The sequence below is a fragment of the Seriola aureovittata genome, chromosome 15 (assembly GCF_021018895.1).
Source record: "Seriola aureovittata isolate HTS-2021-v1 ecotype China chromosome 15, ASM2101889v1, whole genome shotgun sequence".
Lineage (NCBI taxonomy): Eukaryota > Metazoa > Chordata > Actinopteri > Carangiformes > Carangidae > Seriola > Seriola aureovittata.
Genome location: NC_079378.1, coordinates 14,833,204 through 14,855,117, shown reverse-complemented (window position 1 = coordinate 14,855,117; position 21,914 = coordinate 14,833,204). Strand labels below are relative to the sequence as shown.

At 39.1% G+C, this 21,914-nt stretch overlaps 1 protein-coding gene across 5 annotated transcripts in view; it reads left to right on the top strand.

Moving 5' to 3' along the window:
* The window catches only part of nrxn2a (neurexin 2a), a 110,867-nt gene that overhangs the window by 72,458 nt on the left and 16,495 nt on the right, over positions 1–21,914 (top strand). For 3 of the 5 annotated variants that reach the window (XM_056397255.1, XM_056397256.1, XM_056397257.1), the window contains one exon: positions 21,594–21,775. In XM_056397255.1, coding sequence (XP_056253230.1) covers positions 21,594–21,775 — 182 coding nt within the window. Of the gene's footprint in view, positions 1–8,560; positions 10,299–21,593; positions 21,776–21,914 lie in introns of those variants that run through there. The other 2 variants (XM_056397259.1, XM_056397258.1) reach the window with 1 other exon arrangement.

The following is a 21,914-nucleotide window of genomic DNA, read 5'->3' as shown; positions in this document are numbered from 1 at the left end:
GGATTACATATGTTGTATATAGGACTTTACCTACAAAATAATTTACCAAGGAGTGCTATAGAGGCCAGTCATATCAAAACACTCCTGTCACTCAACTTTGCCAGGCTTTTAAAGCAACATGACAGGACTTACAGATCTTTAAAGTCAGAGTATATGTGCTCAGGTTACAGATACGTTGAAAGAAACTGCAGTTATTTAATGTTATCAGGAAAATGTCAGCATACACCAGACAGCATCACTATTAAGGATCACATTAAGTCTAACAGAGGTATGTCCAATACATATGATAGCTAAGTTAGCTAAGCTTTGTGGCTGCATTCGTAGAGGTGATTAAAGCCTGTCTTCTCTATTGTCATGAAATTGGGGCACATCATCATCATCAAGCATCTTTTTTTTTTTTGTCCTGGCGTGTCTCTTCCAAATACATGTCACCTTGGATTATCACCGTACATACTGACTCAAATGGTTCAAGCTAAAAACAGCCACACATGCCGTCAATGAAGGGACTGTGCATGGGATACTCTCAGCTGCAGACTATACATCACCCTTGATATACTTCTCAATATAAGAAGGATTTCTATACTTGAGGTCACAACTGTCATCTTTTCCCTTCAACCAGAGCAACTGGCAGCTGTCTTCAGCTGCTGGAGCTGTCTCTGTGGCCTGATAAAAGCCCATGTACTAATCCTTCACTTTCCCCAGCCCACTTCTGTAACCTATTAAAACTCACGATCCATATAAAATTGGCATTCAGCAGATTAGTTTATGGAAACGGGTCATAACAAGGCAGTCATACAGCTGCAATGATCTGCGTAGCAGTAATAGTGAAAGCCATTGTAAGTAACCCATGTAATTAGAAGACTTGCGGATTAACAGAGGGTTTGACATGCATGTCAAGTTTTGTGGTGACGGCACAAGGCCACCTTAACTAGCAGGTCATTACATGGACCTCGTCACAGGCACCAATCTTTCACCAAAGATTCCTTCTTGTCGCCAGAGTTGCAAATATAATGTTTTTTGCTGATTAAAAAAAACTTCTTTACACTCTATTTACTTATCTGCAAATGAATTTCTTTTTTAAGTGTTGATCTCAAATTCACAAATAGGCGCAATTCCGTTCCTTTTGTATTTCTTCAAATTCAAGGCAAGTTTATTTAAAGTATATAGCACATTTTACTACAAGCAAACACAGTGTGCTTTGCATTACAGTGCTTGTGTGAACACGCACCTGCCCATAGACTTAATGAGGTTTTTTGGCTAACAATGAATTATTATCGCAACACAAAGCAAACAAAAAAAAAATGCACAATGCAGTCCCCCCTCATGGTTTAGTACAGAGATAATGTGTACTTGTCTGTCAGTTTGTTCATTATTCTGCAGTTTGTGTGTACTGTATGCAGTGTCCACTAGAGCTCCTTCATCTAGGACTTGATACCACTCGAAATGTATCCGCACGTACTCAATCTGGAGTTAATTCACAACAGAGTAATACTTTAAGTGAGCTGCATCATATTCTGCGGCAGGTCAAATAAACCAGGCTTTGCATTTGATATGTATGTCTTGCAAATGTACTGGTGATCTTTCTGTTCCTACGTCTCTATCTCTCTCGCTCATACAAACAAACCCTCCATTCTCTGCCTTTTTATTTCTCTCTATGTACCCCTTCTCTTAGTCACCTCCTCTTTATTCCTGGCTGACTCCCTGGTCATTGTACAACAAAGCACCAGTCTCTGCATGCTCAGCGAAAGAAAACCTTTACGTTTTCTTCTTTGCTCCCAATTCATTTTGATAGATAGTTCACTCACTTTTCACGATGTTCAATGAATAATAAAAAGATTTGCGGCGCCTTCTTCATATTGTGAAGTAAGAAACTGTCCCTTATACATTTTTCTTCAGGTTCAACTGTAATGCTGATGATGATATATTCATGACACTCATGCATTTCTCATTTAATTTTACTGTATGTACAGTTTTCTATGCACCGTGGGCACTACTGTTGTTTAGGTAGTGATACAGTATTTCAAACTCTCCCATGGCCTATAGGGGTTAATAAAACATATAGATAGCTGCCTTTATTTGGTATTATCTTCAGCCACATCCAACAAATGCTTTACAGTAAGATGGAAAATTATTTTTGCGTTTTCCCCCATGGTGAAGTGCATACTTGCAGGATCTATTCAGTAAAATACACTTAATGCCAACATGACAAGCTTGTACATGCTAGAGGATTGGGCTGTATGGACGACATTATATGTTTGCTTGCTATAGGAATAATAAGACTCATCAAGAATGGTGCTGCTGCTATATGTGTGACACCTGAGGCAGTAACATACATTTGTCTTTCCCTCATGTCTATACTGATCTGAGCCCATTGCAATGAGAGTCATTTCACACCGGGATGTCTCACATCTTTACAAGTGTCAGGGGACACACCTGTTTGTAATTTCAGCTTGCTGTGGGCTATCGCATTATGAATTCAATACATAACCATGCATGATTCAAACTCCAAAAAGTAAATTATGTGATGTTGACAGATCACATCACATCAGTAGAGTAATGTTGCACGTTCTGAGCTTCACTATTGTGTACTTGGAAACAACCAAAAGTAGGACTATGACAGGTAATAAGCAACGACTGAGAGTTTTTGTACCCGGGATCAGGATCAGCTTTCTAAATCTGTCCCCCATGCTAAATAAACTGTGATACAAACATAAAATCTAAAGCAGGACGGTAAGACAGGTTAAATGTGCAGCACACATCTGTCACACAGTTGTCTAAATCATTTTATAATATTAAAAAAAAAATTTGGCAACTCTCAATGTGCATCTGGATCCAGAGCTGCATCAGATGCTTTTGCTTGGTGATTGCTGTGATATTGTGGCTGTTTGGCAACATGTGGCAAGATCGTTGTTAACCAATCTTGTTTTCTCCTTTCATTGATTTTGAGGTATCACCACTTTGTTTCGGGTGGTTGCCTTGGTGTTATGTGTGGTCGCTAGAATGCTGTTAGAATGAGACTGAGACCAAGATAGACTTTGAAAGTTTCAGCACCATTGGGGAGAGAGACACACAGAGATTACAGCAGGAGAGCAACATTTACTTCTGCACATTTCTCTGGTAGAAATATAATTTGTTTTGATCATTATTGAAGACACTTATAAACTTACCTGACGATCACACGTTGTATTCATTGACTCACAATAACTGCAGTGGACAAAACAAACAATGTTTTTCATGAGTCATCACTGAAAAGTAAATTTTGTGTAGTCTGCAGATAATGCTGCTCTCACATCATATTGTTGACTTCGAGCAGCCCGAGTGGGGAAAAAAACGATTCACATCATGATCATTTCTGGCACCAACGATATCTCCCTCTTGATGAAAAGAACTACAGACATATCAACAAACTGTTGGCAAAATGGCTGCAAATGCACTAATGCTGACAAATATGTCATACAGAAAGACGAACACATATGTGCCGTTTAGGATGGTGTGACTACAGTAAGTGAATGGAATGAATGCACTGTATTGTGTTTAAGCGTCATGACATTTTATCACTGATTCCTCATGGAATTATAATAACACGCCTTTAATCAATGAAATAATTCAGATAATAAATCAGAATAAGGGATGTCTTTCTTGTTCTTCCCATTCTACCAATATTGAGTGAATGCACCATAAAGACAGCGCTCTATTTTAAGTCTTCCCCTCACACCCTGCCCCTTGCTCATTAAGTGGACATTCACACGTATGGTGTTACGTAATATCAAGTGGAGGGAGTGAACGAGGGCATGGCAGATGAATGGCTATTTCCAAAGTCTCTCCATATTAACTACCTATTATGCAACATTTTTACTGTCTGTGATTTTTTTTTTTTTTGTCCAAACTCTCAATATGAAATTTTTGTTCAATGCAACACCTTTGATAGATTAGAAAATTCCAATTGTAAAACATTACACCAGTCAGTGATGATGACGATTTTAGAGTAAACTACTAAGAGTTTGTTATTTAGGGGTGTTAATGAATGAACAAAGGAGTGATTGCAGACACAGCTTAAGTTTAATGTTACAACATGTAACATTAAACACTGTATATTCTGAAATAGACCAGCAAACTAGAAAGAAGGTCATGTATAGAAATACACCAACCCCGAAAACATTTCGTCCATAGCCTGACTCTCCGTCATATTACAATGACTTCTTTTCAGTAGTTTTTTAGATATTCTGCTAAAAAAAAAAACCTCAGCAGAGAAAATAATAAAGAAATTACTTATAAAGGAGGTTTTTTAGATAGGAATACAAAATATCCATTCAGACAGTCAAGACAAGTTATTTTACTATAAAGTTTGCATATAGCTGCAAAGGCCAGTTCGCAACAAGTCCCTGTATAGTGTATGCTGGACCACAGTGTCTGTTGAAAGTAATTTAAAAGTAAAGACTTTAAAAAAACATACATGGAGAAAGTATAAGGAGGCTCAAAGAGAAAGCAGGAGATCTGGTCTTAGATAAAAGTGTGTCTGCTGATTTTTGAACAAGTAAAAGATTTTCTAATTATGACTGAGTCATACACATGGACTGTAATACAGGTATTAATTAGTAGCAGGATCCTGGAATAACAAGGTGGTTCTGATCTTTGCCATATCACTCAGAAGAGAGAAGTTTTACAGTGGTTGAAACAAACCATTTCCTCCTCTTTTTTTTTTAACTGGCAGTAGCTACTTTTCTTTTGCGAACAATGACTGGCCTACTGATTTCTGAAATCTCTAGTCTTAGAATATCACACATCATCATTAATGAAGAGAATCATTAATATATGAGACATCATTGTGAAGTATGCTAGGAAACTAGATAGAAGACAGACATGAAAAGGCGAGAGCTCCATGCACAATTTTCCACCAAATGGAATGAAGATGAAACCGAGGTTCTGCACAGAGTGGATAGTGTACAAAGACGCACAAAAGTCCCTTTAGGAAATCCTAAGTGTGCAAAATAAACCACTTCTTAACTGGAAAAGCTCTCAATCTGTTCACATTAAATTGCAAGGCTAAAAACTTACTATATAATTTATAAATGTATAATATAATCATGAATATAGAGTGACGGCCCTGAAAAATTAGATAAGTTTAGCTCATCCATCATTCTCAATATCTTTAGAATCTCCTAAAGGGGTTGGACACTACACATTGTGCAGTCATGGCAACAGTGAAATCCTTCATGCTGGTGCTTTCTTTAATGTTAATATGATGAGCGAGACAAGTAGATCGACGCAAGCAAATAACAGAGGCAGGACTACCTCTATGGTCAACTGTCCTACTGATGCTTTTTCAGGCTCATCATCAAAATTAGGCTCTAGAGTGAAGAGGACAAACAACTCAGCCAAGCAATAATTGTATCTTCCTCCATGGTGACAGCCGACTGCCTCCTCTGTGGCTCCGATTTATTTATTATTTTTTTTACTTCTAAAGGCCAAAGCTAAACCATGGATGGGGGAAGGAAGATGGTTCAAGCAGCTCCTCTTGCACAACATTTAGGAATTGTAGTCGTTCAAATTCAAGATTCTTTTTACCCCTTTGTTGGGGGGGGGGCTTTCTGTACATTGCAAGGATTGCTGCTGCTCTTCCCTTCCAGGAGACACGCTGAGGCTTCTAAGCTGAGCTAAACAAGTAAATTGAATCTATTTTTGACAGCGCTATGTGCAGCCAACAATGTGCAACCTACTGTCATATGCAGTGTCATTTCAGAGGAGAGTGCACAGTCAGCCAGGACACCAAAGTTGGTTAAAAAAAAAAAATGTGGAAAATTGTGTGTTTCATGAAGGTTTGAATCGCTTGTGTGAGTAAAGCTTTTTTTTTTTTTCCAACTGCACATCTGAGAGCTCCATGAGCTCCCTCTTGTTATCAGCTATCAATTAAAAAAAACAAAATGGCATCAGTGAAGGGTTCTGGTTCTGTTTTGTTCCACCTGGTGCTGCTAGTGACTTATCTGATGACTTCTTTTTCTTCTTTTTTTTTTTTTTTTAAAGAATTTGCCCGTCAACCTCTTCTGCCAGCTGCACAGTTTATACATATACTTGCGCATTTCAGTGCCTTCGTATTTTTTCGCTTGTTTCTCCTTTCTTTGCACCATCTACGCCAGGCTTATTTTAGGTGTTGTCGCTTTGAGCCTAATGAAATCAACCAAACATCACAACTGCAGGCCATGCCTTTCAGGGGATGCTCGCATTATGAGTAATTAATCTGAAAGTGCTATGATTAATCCTGCTACTTTACCCCCTGGGGCGAGACTGGATGTCTGTGAAAAATCTTCTCTCACAAATCCTCCTGAGAACAAACAGTGCACATTTGGGTTTCTTAAGTATTTAAAACGCCATACACGTCCTCTCACGTCATGTCATTTGCAAGTTTGCAAAAAATCTCTTGACTTGCTACAAAGAAATCTAAACATTATCTGTTTGTAGTTTATATGCTATGTGTTGTGACATATATGCAACAATAATGTGATTATGTAAATTCATAGAGATCTGCCAAACTGCTCTATAAGTAGGAGAAAAAGGTTGAAAATAGCCTGTAGGAAAATATAAAAATGCAAATCAAAGGTTTATTGGACTTGGAACTGCAGAAAGAGCAGATGTAGGACAGCCATTCCATTTTCAAAATCCAAGAGAAGTCAACTGGAATTAATTAAAGCTCATCATAAAATATATCATCACACATCAAATGTGTGTTTGATATATATCCTGTAAGGTGTGTCTAGGTGTGTGTTACCAGCTGCATGCTATGCTCGTCTTAATAAATAACCAAGGACAACACAAGGTTACAATCACCCTGCCTCCCCCCTTCTTGTTGTCCAGATAGCATGGCTTTCATCATGTTGAGCAACCCTCAAGCACGTAAACTGATTAATACAAGTCTTTCATTCTAGACGGCTCTCACCAAGACATCAAGATATCCGCTGCCTAGAAAGATGCTGGAGAGCCTGACAGAGCAAGTCACTGGCTATAAATCATCCTGTTTCAACTTCTCATACCCGTCCTCAGTTAATTTAAATGGAATAGACAGCTGGTGTAATTTGGACATGATTGTGTGTGTAATTAAGAAAAAGAATCTAATTAAAATTATTTGTCATGATTGCCTTTATTTTAGCTTAGACATTATAAATAAAGCAGTGTGTGGTTGTGTTTCCACACCAAATAGTCATTACTGTAAATGTGTCTATAGGCAGGCTGTGCTCTGCATCTTCGCTAGTGTATGTTTGATTAAGTTGGCGTGCGCTACATAAAGGAGAGGATACACATAAAGGCTTTAAATCTCCCTATGATTCAGATTGGACAGATGTGGGGGGGGGGGGGCTTGGTTCAATTTATTTATGTTCATATTGCCAGCAGATGAATGTCTATACGTGTTGTTAGGGCACTTGCCGTACCAGAGTGTTGTGCACTCACCCCTCCTCTGTTCTTTTTGTTCAATCAGACACCCCCCCCCCCCCCCCCTCCCACTCCCCTGCTTGAGTAATGGCCTGCGTCGACTTCTTGTCACTATGAGAGGTGGTGCTGCATGGCTCGCCTCTGTCCTGTTTCCATGCGTGTCCTTTCAACCGACTAGGCAATCCCAGCTGATATCTCTATCGACCGTGATTTAGCTGATATAGCTGCAGTCTCTCTTCTTCTCAACCGCAATCTCTCTCTGTCTCTGTTTCCCTCTGTATTTGGCTCCATCTCTTCTACCTCCAGTCCCTCCCCACTTTGTCTCTCCGTCTCTGATAACGTGTTCATCCGCTCGAGTGTCAGTACATTCCAATTCATCTCATCATCACATTTCCGCACCCCACAAAACCCTCAAAACAGCTCGGAAAACCGTTAGAATCCTTCTGAACTCAGATCAGTCATAACTAGGATTAAGTTCTGCATGGTTAAGCAGCATGAGAGCAGAGATCTACAGGGCTCTCCAACACAGGGGTGACTTGTGCACAGATATAAGGCGCATACATCAGGCAGAGGGATTAGAGCAAATTGATTTGGAGTGTTAAAACAGCAAAGGTATGACAATGCAAAGCTTGGAAAAGAGAGGCTTGAGGATGAATTTTGATGCAAGCCCTTGATTTCCTCCAAATGGATTACATACCAAAGCCTGTAGCTTCCTCCGCCTAAGGTAGTGAGCTGTATTATATTATTTTGACAGGTATTTGTGTTTCTGTCATTCATGCCTATTGTAGGTCTCCAGCATTTATGTGAGGAGCACATCCACACCAATACCCCTCTGTTCATTCTGTAACAGCTCTGACAGCTCACCTAAATCAGGCTCCTCCTCTGCAGTATGATTCCTACGTGTTACTGCCAGGACCTGCAAGCCAGCGCGCTGTGAATCTGTAGCATGTATTTATTCACACAACCCATTTTCTTGCCTCACTATTTCCCTGTGTGTTTGCGCTGTGGCTGCCTGTTTTCTCTTTCGCTGTCTCTTTCTGTCTCTCCCGCCCTCCTGCTATCGCTCACCCACCCTTTCTCTCTCCACTCCCCACCCTACCCCCCCTCACTCATTTGCTCTCAGACTCTCCTTCTCAGACGCACACACACGCACACAAACACACACACACACACACACACACATACACATACACGGCTGGATCAGAGCCTCTGACTACAGTATGCATTTAGAAGAGCTCCTTAAACCCGCGTTCGTTAGACCACAACTCCAAGCCAAGGTTATTTTTCGCTGGGGTCCAGACCGTCCTGGAATTTCACTCATCCGGGATTCATTATGATCCGACGGTGCTTTTTAATTAGCATAATCTTTGCTGCAGCAGTCCAAGGCAACATCTCAGTCTCTGGCATCCGAGCCATCTCATCTGCGGAGAATCACCTGCCCTCCACCAGAGACAAACACATGCGGCTGTCACGTTAGCGGTCCTCAGTTTGAGGCAGTACAGCAGTTCCGGACGAGAGGATACGGGAGAGGAGCAGCGGTGAGGGGAATGCAGCAGTAGTCTTTTTTACTGTGTGAGACTGAGCAGGTGGAGCGCGAGAGAAGGATCATACGTTCACTTGAAATAGAAACACTCGCGCTACGGCTGCATCTCCGCCACACCAGACGTTACCGTTCGCTGGATTTGCTGCGCCTTTGAGCGAGTGAATGAGGAGCTGCTGAGAAATTATTTATTTATTTTCTGGATTTTCTCCTTTACCGCGCTGCTGCAGATACTGCTCCCTCTCTCCCCTTTTTCTTCTTTCTTTCTCTTTCTCTCTCTCTCTCTCTCTCCCTCCCTCCCTCTCTCTCTCTATCTCTCTCTCCCCTCCCTATCTCCGGTGTCTTCTCTGGCTAAAGGGAAACAAAAGCGCTGGTTCCTGCATCGCCCTTCATCGCTGTATCTTCACTTGTGCTTATTTTTTATCTCCTTGTTCTTATTTTTCTTTTCTTTTTTTTTTTTTGCTTAATGAAATGCTCCAGTTTCCCACAGAAGCGTGTTATGTCTTCTGCTGCGGTGGAGGGGCACTCTTCTTAGTGGGCAGGCTCAGCTGCCCTCAAGCTCTACCTGTGGGCGATGGAGACTCTTATCAGAATTCTTGTCACATGAAGCTCTGTCCTGCCACTTTTCATGCCTAAATATCATGGTTGAGCAACATGCCTGTTTGAAATTACGGGTGGATTTTTTTCCCCATTCTTCATTTGGATGTGTATCTTTCTGAAGAATGTGCTTTGGGATGGTTTTCAAAGAGGTTTTAACACTGGCTTTTCTGTGCAGTAGACATTTTGTCATGGCAAAATGGTAACCAATAATAGATAAGTTGGTTGCCCTTCAGTTTCATCCACAGCAACGTTAACTGGATATTGACTGCTTTCTTGAAATCCAATTTTTTGGGTTATTTTTCTCACAAATTCAAAGGATATTTCTCATCATCTTCGAACTCCCTAACCAAACCAAAGGGATTATGACAGAAATGGGCCCAAATTGTCACTGAGATGCCCTGTGGTCTTCAAGTTGAACTGTCTGAGGTCAAAGCTTGGCCAAGTTGTCTGTCCTTGACCCACGTGGATCTAATATACATGGGTAGACTCTTTGCAGCCACCCCTGTGCTTGGACAGCGGAGCAGCTGGTCACAGTTTAGCCTAGGCATGGGCCTAAGTTATTGTTCAAGACTAGTCTTCTGGTTTGCCTTGCTTACTGCACTCCCCATCCAGACTGGAACAGCACGTGTGTCTTCTAGTCTCAGTACCACGCACCATGTCCACCATTTCCACAATAAGCATGGCACCGTTCCTATTGCCATCAACAGGATGCCCTTTCTTACCAGAGGGGGCCATGGTAAGACGTTCTCAACTTTCTGTTTGCTGCTTCACTAATGCATCATTTTGCCTCACTATAAAGCAGCTGATTGCACCAAGTGTCAAAGGTCAAGAATAATAAGAATTAGATATGATCATGTTTTTACTGTCTGACATATTTACATCAGTAACTTTGGTTTTGTAGAGATAAATAGGGTTTAGCCGTGTTCCTATATTGGTGGCAATATTGGTGGCTTTCTAGTGACATTTAGTGAGATAATGGATCCTTCACCGGCTGAGGATGTGCTGCAGCCTCTGTGCATCATTAAGCCCCTTTATCTGCCCATCAGTATCAAGTATTGGTTGCCCTTTCCCCATGTTACTTTTCACTATGCTACAGCTTCGGAAGAGCTCTGTTTGTTACATTGCAAATACACATCAATGATGATGTGTAAGCAGTGTAATGCACTCACTATAAGGGAGCCTGTTTTGTTTCAAAGGTGATTTCTACAGTATTTTGTGATTAGTGGCACATGACAGGACAGAGAGAGCAGCTTCCTTTCATGGGTGCTTAAAATACAGGATACAGGATCATCACAGGATTTAATGGCAATATCTTTTCCATCTTGATATGAAATCTGTCTTGTTAAACTGTTTCATAAGAGAGAATATACTTTGTGTTCAATAGAGGGATATAAGGTATTGACCTATCCTCAACAGTCTACATCAAATTGGCAACGCTACTTAAATTGGGTCCTTCAAAGCACTGACACCAGAGTCATTGCTCCCTTTTATATTGCAATTTGAAATTTCTGTCCTAAGACTCACTTTTATGTCCTATAAAAAGAGACTCAGGGGATTTGTAGTGTCTTTTTCACCGCAGCAGTTTTGTCAGACGCAAAGGGGCTAAAAATGTGATGAATTACATCTGCGCTATTAAAGCCGTATCATTCTGGACCAGGCTTTTACAGGCACAGCACAGCCTGTGATCAAACAGGCCTATAAAAAAAACACTTCAAAGAACTCACTGATAAATTTTCAATTACCTCTATTGTAAATTTTGTACTGTAGGTTGTTCTGAAGTATGTGCTTCAGAACAAGAAATTTAATTTACTACAACATACGGTACTTAAGATTTACAAGTCATTTCCACAATGCCGGAATGCACTGTGGAGAATGCATATGCAGATATCGGTTAACATTGAACATTGGCATAATGTTCACTATAGTATTGGGTTATGTAACAGTTATCACAGATGCATAAACCATAAAAAAAAAAAACTTTGAATGTATAAACTCTCACAATTGACAAAATTATATCTACTACACTACAATCTTTTGGGGATTTAATAGATATGTGTGTTTTTGTATCAAGGCTAGCCATAGACTTCTGGAGGTCCCTAGGCTATGGCTATTTATAGGCCACCTACCCTGCTGCAATGCCTCACACTCCTCATTCTAAACACAGGTTATATTGCATGTATTGTCACAGCATGCTGGTTACAGGGTGTAGCAAGCTCTTGTTTATATAAAACAAAAATGATATGAGTATGTCTATGAAGAGTCATCCAGGACATAAAAAAGCATGAAGTACCAAGTGAAATAACAGGATTAGATGCCACTGAATTAGTACATTATCAGAAACATTCAAGATGCAAAGGAATTATATATTTTTTTTAGGCCTGCAACTATTATTATTGATTAATTTTTGAAGTGATTTTAAAATAATTTTAAGCCAAAATGCCAATCATTCTCTGGCTCCAGCTTCTCCAGCGTAAATATTAAATCAATGTAATCTTATTGGTTGTGTTTATATTTTCTGATATTTTATATACTAAACAACAAATCAGTTATTGAGAAAAGAATCAGCAGTTTTACACAAAATTGCAAAGCAAATGTATTTGTTCCATAGTTAACGATTCACCTTTATAATGTCCACCTTACCTCCACTAGAAAATGTTATACACACTCCTCCTGACAAGTACTAGGCTTTGCTAATGGCTTACAAGTTGGTGAATGACAATTTAGTGAACTATACTTTTTTCTATATTGTTATTCAACTTAATGACATTTGACACCTTTTGCAATAATCACTTAATATTCACAGTAAACCATCTAATGAAAAAAAACACCCAGTTTGTATTTCATCATTCTGAGACACTCATTGTTGCTGTTTGACAGTTTGATGCAAAATTAGCTACAGCAACAACATACATCAAGATAATTACTTCAAAATTATATATTGATGCACTGATGTCATTTCAAATTGGATTTTTCATTTTCTACACTTTCTGTTTAGGCTTTTGTTCAATTGAACCTCAGATAAAGCCATGAAAAGACCAGAACTTGTGTTTTGTGTTTTTTCAGTTAATGGTAGTCTATACAATTTAGGCATTTTATCTGGGCTGTTATAAATAAGATATGATGTCTCTGTCTGCCAAACAAAATACCCTGCATGGGTGCACCAGATATTAAAGGATATAATTAAGATTGTTAACAAACTGACTGAAGGATTTCTCATATCAGGGAAAACCAAATCCCAACTTGAGACATATTATGTAACTAACGTGCTTACTGTCTTCCACAGTTCATACTCTGACCTTGCAGTGCCACGATAACTCAGAGTGCTTTTTATTTTATTTTGTGTAACCATCCTGAACTAGTTGTGGACATGCTTCTTAAATAAAGTGTCGTTTCAAAGTGTTGCTTTGTTAAACTAACCCCCGAACCACTACATGAGCCAGCAAGCTTTGCTATAACCGTCAGTGCCTAAGACCTTGTATGCTCTCAACTGGAATGCAAGAAAGATTGCACTGTAGCTGACCCCCCTGATCATGCTCCCAACACACCCGTATGTTCAACACACTCAGTAAAAATCTGCTGCACTTCATCCTCCAGGGCCCCCATGTTGGTGTAAAAACTGTCTGGCTGTGGTGAGGCAAAGAGCAGCTAATGCTTCCAGAGAGATGTCTCAAGTGGATGAAATGGTTTAGTGAGTTTCTTTCAATGATAATATCTTTGAGCATGATTCAATATTCAAAAGACTGAATTAAACAGAAATCATGTTATCCTGAGATCAAATACTTTGAGAATATAAAAAAAGTGCCTTGTGTCTCACTGCAGCTAGACATAACGCAATGTTTATTTTTTGCTACAAGAGCAGCAGACAGGAAAAGCAAAGGGACAGGGGCATCAGAAGGTCTATCAGAGAGGGCTCGATTTCCTCCAGGTCACATATTACATTACCCTCCAGGATGATAGTGAGGCAGGCCTACATACACAAACACATTAACACAATCATACACACACATACATACGATAAAAACAGAAGTTCTCTCCCACTCCATGTCCAAATGATGCTAACGAATTTTATCACTGATATAATTAGTATTATATCATCATTAGCTAGTTGTGGGCATTGCTGTTTTGTAGCTTAATACAAATATGTTGATTGCACTTTTTTGTCAAAATGTTGAGGGTGAAACAAGTAGACAAGGCAGAGGATGGCGTGTAAGAGCAGAAATCAGAGACCACCACTTACCACTGCTCTGCTCTAGATCTGCAGCAAAGCAGAACAAACACGAGAAAGGAAACGTGAACGGAGGAGAAGAAAGCATTTGCTGTAATAGATAAAGTGAGTCATAAAGGAAATGCAAGGGCTACATTCCCACATAGTCTTCATTTATATGTATATATGAATTGCTATGTGCTGTCAATGCAATTGCAGGGTGTAAAAGGTCTTTTCTACAAGAATACGAATGATAATGACGTACAGGCAAAGATGAGATAGTGGAATGTTGAAAATTAGGATATGCTGTGGAGACTGCACCTGAAAATTGAAACCAACAAGATCATAGGGAACAAAACAAGAAAAAAAAGACATCAGCAATCACTTACCATGCTCACTGGTGATGTGAAGGTTCCATTTGTTTTGAGCTTTTTAAGTCTTCCAGACTTCCCATATGAAATATTTTGAACAGGAATGAAAAGCTACTGGAAAGCAGTCTTCAAATACAGTAAAAATTATCAGTAAAGGACAGACTTGAGGGTTTTTGCATAAGGAACACATAGACACTGGCACAGTGATGGCATGCATGGTAGTCTATTTAAAGAAGTACAGGCATGTTACAGAGTCTTGTTTTTTTCCAGTTAGTCAGAGAGTACATTATAGATCGCCCTGCTGTACCATTATATCAAAATGTAAACCTCTGCCTCCATGCCAGAGATCTTGAAGAGATGCTGAAGATTTTGACTCTATTATTGTGAAAGAATACGGTGATATATTAAAAATTAAAGAAATACTGCACAATTTCAGCATTGCACTCGTGATAGACAGTTTAAAAGGCTAATGCATAGCCAACTCTTTTTGCTAACTTATATCATTATTATTATATAATCAAAAAAGTAGTTGTTTGCTTACTAGTTTAGAAAAAACATTGCACGTTCAAACTCACCACACTCAAAAGCACCTTTACTCACTGAGCGCTGTATCCAGTGGTGGAAAGCAACTCCAGTGTTAAAACATTTTTTGCTTCCAATTTCTATCACCTCTTTTTCCTCTACTGAAGTTAGCATGCTAAACAGCTAGCCCCAGCCTGGACACCTGTCTCCTCACTGTAGCATCCAGTCTGCTCTGAAAAAGTAGCGCTGCTCACTGGGCATATTATAACCTCTTGTACTGTAAATGCAATGTTGGCTGAAGCTCTTGGCAAGACATTGCCAAGCTTACAACTTACAACTAGCTCCTTTAAAAAAAAAGATAACAATTGAAGCACTAGAACCAGAGATGTCGTCTTTTTTACTTCACACATTCTTCTTCCTTGTCAAAACCTGTTACCTTTGGGTGTTGTACGCTAGTAGGGGCTAATGTAAAATCAAGCCTCTAACAGAGATGAGGAGTGGGCTACAGAGTTTTTGGTACACTCACTTCTTTCCCCAGATTTTTTTTCAGACTTGTAGTCTTCAGCCCCAACCAGTGTTTGTCAGATTTCACACAGCTCCCTCCGGAGCCACAAAATGCTCTATAGCCTACAACTTTTTTCACATTTGCAGTAGTACTCCCCAAGACCTATAAACAGACGGTAATGCGAGTTCCGCTTTAATACAGCTCTGATACAGTTTTAGTGAGTGAGCAGTAAACAAGTGCCAATGGAAAATTATATATATTCTGAGTTAATCACTGAATGTAGATATATTGAATAAGCAGTATCAAAAATGGGGTTTGATTTTATTAAACTCATGGGGATTATAACTTTAAATGCAATAGGGGCTAATACAAGAGGTTATAATATGCCCTACATTTTCAATTTACAAGTGTTTTTAACTGATAGAATTACAGGTCTCATATGGCAATACAGGAAAATACCAGTTATTTTTAACAAAGAAAAAAGGAACAACTTTAAAGATTCCAGTAATGATGCTATAAAAACTGAGTTGGTTTTTTTTTTCTACATTTTTTTATGTTATGAAAAGCCGTAAAACTAGGACACAAGTAAAATGCCCAAGAAAACTTTGTGTGTATTTTTGTCATAAAATATATTTTGGTGTATTTGTGAGAAGCGTCTTTGTGGCTCTTGGAGTAGGAGGAAGCATAATGCAGTATGTCAGAATTGCATCTGAGTCGAAACAGTTTCACCATGACCCAGTTCACCTGTAAGTTGAGTGGGAGAAAACCCTAACATTATTAGAGAAGAAGAAGGTCGTTTGAGGCGCTCTTGAGTTGAAGACATTCAATTTGAGAATCGACAGTCTAGATACACATTGCTGATAGGAGCAGAACCAGCAATTCACCATCATTAATATAGCTGAAGTCTACCTGTGCCGGCTGCATGAGCAGTATTTAAGATTTTTTAGCATGATTTTTAATTGATCAAATTCAATTGATTTGATTACTAAAGTCTGTGTTCACAGTACTAAGTATATGATTGCAATTTCTAACTACGGTTAGACGATATGCACAAAAAAAAATCATATTGCAATTATTTTGGCAGATATTGCAATTGTGATGTGAGTCATGATTTCAGTTGGAATGGTCATTTTCACTGATTAAAATATGAAAAAGATGATCATGTAAATTTTGTACCAAACAAGCATGTTCCCTTAGGTCTGGAGAATGATGTGTAGGCACCACAATGCTTCATTCATGGTAAGTTGTAACCCATTGTAGCTTTATGATTTATTTATTTAAATAAATGCAGCTCCTGTGATTTGGATGTTTCACTTGGCCATATTCCGATTTCAATAATATTTTGAATAATTGTTCAGCCCCATTTCTAACTAAAACTATATGTCCGCTCTGTCAGGCTGAGGGCTGCACTATTCATTTTCATCATTTCCCTGAGCTGTATTTAATAGACCATGGAAGAAGTGTGCCTCAGATGACATGAGTCAGATGGCAAATTCAAACTTAATATCCCACCATAACTCTCCATTTCTGAAAAACTGCTCACACTTTACAGATTTATGGTTATATTCTGAATCAATCAGCTTTGTTTTCCCAGTAAAATGCCCCTGTTGCCCCTGCCTAATGCCTCCACAGCATATTGTATATTATACTACACTTGAACACTTATGATTTCGCCCTACTGGCAATTCATTCAGAATATTTATTGACTGTGAAAATCTCTGTCCATATACAGCCATACTGCGGATGCGCACACAGTATATTCTGCCAGTGGGAATCATAATCACCAGAAATGGTTTAAATGGCTATAGAAGTATGAGTAAATCACCATTTTCCACCCCTATTAATAATGTCATAGCTTGTTGCCATTTGTATGATTCATGATTATTTGTCAGCCTCTTAAAAGTCACAGTTGGTAATATTATGAGAGGTAATACTCATTCACTTCTTTAACAGTGAGCTGAGTGGATGTGTTTAAACCGTTTTCACATCTTAACTGGTACGTGTGATGCAAATTATCACCAGCGTCTCGGTATATTTTGCAAGTCCTATGAGCACGTTGTCTCGTCTCTTGAGTATTCGGCTGGTTGAGAGCGCAAATGAAAAGGACAGGATGTTTGAGAGGGTATCAAGCATCCTGGCACAAACAAACAATCCATACTGTTGCATTTGTTGTGCAGAGATCCATTAAGGCATGACAACCAATCAACCAATTTGGGAGCTGCACTGACACCATTTCATCGCTTGTTAAAAGCAGATGAATCTATAATATCAGTGTATCACACCAACAAAGGTGCCTTACAATTTAATTTTTATAGTGAATATGCTATCACACCACTTATATAATATTCATGGATAATATGGGAGGCACCAGCAGTATTACTGTGACTGTGTACACTATAATTAATTATCAAGGTTCCCAACTAATAACGATGTGATATACAGTGCACATGTCGCAGTTAAGAATCTCTAAGGGCGGCCTATTATTTGAGCACAGATGAATTGTACAGTCATGAGAGAAGAGCTGAGCGCTCCCGTGAGATAGTCGGCTGTGACAGGAGAGCTGCTTTCAAGGGAGAGAACCGTGATGTTTATAGTCATAATCTTAACCAGACTGATTTACTGCCTGCTTTATTTGATGCAGGTCTACCACACAGAAAAAAAAAAGAAGCAATAAGAGAAGACAGAACAGGGAGGCGGAAAGGTGTAATGAAAAGCTTTACCGTTACAGTATGACTAATGCAGGAGTTACTGCCGTCTCTAGACAGATGCTTCCGTGTTCTCCTGCAAGTGCGTTAGTATCCCATACCTCATGATGCACATTGCAGCTGTGCATGTTATTCACCTTTTGGCTTTCTCTTTGTCAGCTCCTAATACTAATACAAAGACTTTGAAAACCAAACAAATGGATATCTCACATCAGCCAAAGACCATCGTTCAATGTAATTACACCCTAATTTAATGGTTATGGTGTTATATTGTCAATGTACGGTATTTTAATTCTCACATGACCATTTCTGTACTCATGCAACGTTTTTCTTGATAACACGAATGCTCACTCAAAGATGGTAACATGGGAATATTTACCGTAAATGTCTTTCCCATCTTTCCATCAACTGATGTTTTCACATCGGATTCTCACATTTCACATGTGAAACATCGGAAGATTTGTCTAAAAACTGTGATATAATCCCATGTGAATTGGTTTTCCACCTCTGACATGTGTTTCAAAGGCTTTTTTGTAAGCTGTCTGTCGATAGTTTAGTCAAAATGATCCTGCTTTTCTAACAGTGACATTTTTACTCAGTACATTGCTGAATGTAATGTGTGTGATGATCTACCAAGACCAGTTTTTAGGCATCTGAAATTGGGTTCATGAGGTTTGAGTCTCCTGAGATTCCTCTTAAAATGGTGTTCAAGGATATATTGCACAGTGAAATTTGAAATAAGACCCTATGTGAAACTGGGTCTCAGAATGTGTTGACTGACCACATCTTGGCTCACCTGCCTGTCTGGTGGATTTTACAAGAACAAAGCTAAAACTGAAGGGAGTGCAGTGAAATGAAATGCACTATTATATTTAAATTGCTGTAGTTTGTGGTAGTAGTGTTTGATGCATTTGTATGACGGATTAGATTGTGGCTTCATGATGTCGTTTACATCTCCTATATTCGGGGTATAATCGGTATTTTAAGCTACACAAGTACAAAAGTAGTAAGTAGATGTGTTAATGTAAGAATACAATTTTTTTTTAGAAAAGGCTACACTTTGTCAAAAGGAAAGAGGTCTTTACTGGTATTTCCTCAAAGAGAAAGAAAAGTGATTTCATTTGGCAGAAATGAGGACAGACTAAGTGGCCAGATGCAGATAACATTCACTAAAAGGAAGAAACCAATAAAACATTGAGACTTGAGACTCATTGAGACTCTTTGATGTAACTAATGTCAGTGAATCACATTTGACTGCAAATCCCAGACATTAATTAAGATTACCTTAGTCTGAAAAAAAAATTGGTTTGAAACAAACACTGTGAGAGAACCTGCTCTTTTAATTAAATTCAAAGTCAGTGCAAGGTGTTTCCAAGCCTTTGGAGTAAGTGTTCAGTGCTAAGAAAGCATCCAACTAGCAGTTAGTTCCTGTCAATAAGAAACCTTTGTGGTGAGTACCCATTATGCCAGGCTGAAGAATACTCAAGTCTTCCAACACGTCTGAAATTGAGGCTACAATTTTGTCTCAAGTGTTTGTCTGTGCTTCACTGAAGAGATTCGAGCATTGAAAAATATGAAAACAACACTCAGGTTTCAGGTGTTAAAACAAGCCCAGAAGAGAAAAGGTGATTCTTGTTTCCATACCCTATAGCATGAAGACATCTCTCTCACTATTTGCAGTCAACACCTGCAAACCTAACTCATCTAAAAGTACATTGGCCCGTGACAAAACTTTGACTTAAACTTTGATTTGACTCAACTTAGAATTCAATTCAATTTTATTTGTATAGCGCCAAATAATAATATGCATTATCTCACACCACTTAACATTGTAAGGTCGAGACCTTACTTTATTATAGAGAGAGACCCAACAGTTCCCACAAAGAGCAAACACACGGCCACAGGGGGAGGAGGAATAACTCCCTTTTAAAAGGAAGAAAACCTCCAACAGAACCGGGCTCACGGTGGGCGGCCGTCTGCCTCGACCGGTTGGGTTTGAGAGGAGAAAGAGGGGGTTGGGGAGGAGAGGGAGAGAGACCATGAACAGCAGTATTTATTGTTGATTGTTAATTGTAACAGTGAAAATAATAACAGCTATACCCAGAGCTAATGGTGCTATTCTATCTGCTGTTAATCGTTAATTGTTATAGTGAAAATAATCATACTAATCCCTATAGGTACTAGTGTTATCAACAATAATAATAATAATAATAATAATAATAATTGCATGGATCATACAAATAGCTCTGACTTTAATGTCCTCACACAAATGAAAGAGTTTTTAAAGAAGTGTAGATAATTAACAATCTGAGCTGTCTGCAAAGTCAGAAAAAGCAAATGGATTTTAGCACAGGCCTGCGTGGATTTTCTCTGGTATCTCAGCAATTCCAGCAAGACTTGTAAATAATAAATCAACACCAACATGCCTCATTCATCTCAAGGAGAAAAGGAGTCTTTTTGGGTGCAGATGAATAACGTGCATGATAAAAAATTTAACCAGACACTATTGCTTTGCCATGCACCTGCTAGATACTGTATAAGTATGTTGATGAACTTTTATTAGATTTAAATCAACGCTTTTTTTTAAAACTGTCTCCACATTAATCACTTACTCTTTAATACTTCATATTAAATTGAAATGGACAGGAAAAGCTTAATGTTATTATGCATGCATTATGAATAATATACTGTATATCAGATGGTCTGTAAAAATGCAAAAAAAAAAAAAAAAAAACATTGATTAAAAAATCACAAATGGAATACAAGCATGTGCATGTATCAACAACAAAGGTGCAGGGTACTGGGCACCGTCATAAATATACAACATGTATAAAATAGCTTTCTGTAAGTACTGCAGATGATGTCTGATGTAGAGATGAAGTGAGTCAGATGAAGGGACCAAGAGACAGCACAAAAGATGATGACGGTAAATGATAAATTTTTTATGTTCCAAAAAAAGAACAAGTGCCTTGTCTTGATTTTGGAGGACATGTGACCCTGTGGACATGTGAAAGAGGCAAACTTTATGTGCTCACCGAGCCGACAACAAAGGCATTGGTGCTGTTTATGATGGATAATGTCAATCCTGGATTATGTTTTGGTTTACTAAGGTTTGTGAAATCATTTCATAGGATACCCATAGCTGTTGGACACATCCTCAGTATTTGCAGTTGTGTGAGAGCCATGTGGAATCATGAAAATAAAAGATGCCCTGCCATTAGTTTACATCTGTGAATGTAAAGCTTCATCAAACTTTGTAAATTAGGCTGCTTAACTGTGATTTAAGAGTGAAGCGAACCTCTTTAATAAATCTTTCCTCCTTCCCTCCTGGTTTGAGCTTCTCTCTATCTACTGTGTGTTTTTGAAAAATGAAAGATGATGCGCCTGCAGAGCAGTGGGTTGGAGGGGGTAGGGCTGGCTGTGGGTTGGTGAAAGGAGAAATCAAAAGCTCATTTTCATGCAGGGGATGTTACTTCAAAAACAAACAAACAACAAAACAAATAACAGTAGTTGTGCTTGAAGATCGGGGTACATCCAACTAAACACCAAATGATCATTTTGACAGCAAAAGTGCAGACTGAGCCACGTTTAGTCGGATAAACATTGGCACAAAAACAATGCCGTTGTACTACAAATGCTACCTATTAACAGCTCCAAAGTTACCTTTTATTGTCTCCAGCTAGTGCCTGTCTCCTCATGTTTCCCTTTCTGTCTCTGTTCCCAGCTGGAACTACATATATCTTTGGCAAAGGGGGGGCTCTCATCACATTCACCTGGGCCCCCAACGAGCGGCCAAGCACCCGAGCCGACCGGTTAGCCGTGGGCTTCAGCACTCAGCAGAAGGATGCCATCTTGGTGCGAGTGGAAAGCACCCATGGGCTCGGCGACTATCTTCAGCTGCACATAGTAAGGATGGGAAGCAGAGTTTGGGGCTTTACGCATAAATGTCACAGAGCAGTGGAAGATAAGTGGGTTGTAACACAGCCTTGATGGATTAAAAAACACTTGAAAGAGATTAAAAGGCAAATATGTTTATATGTGTTTT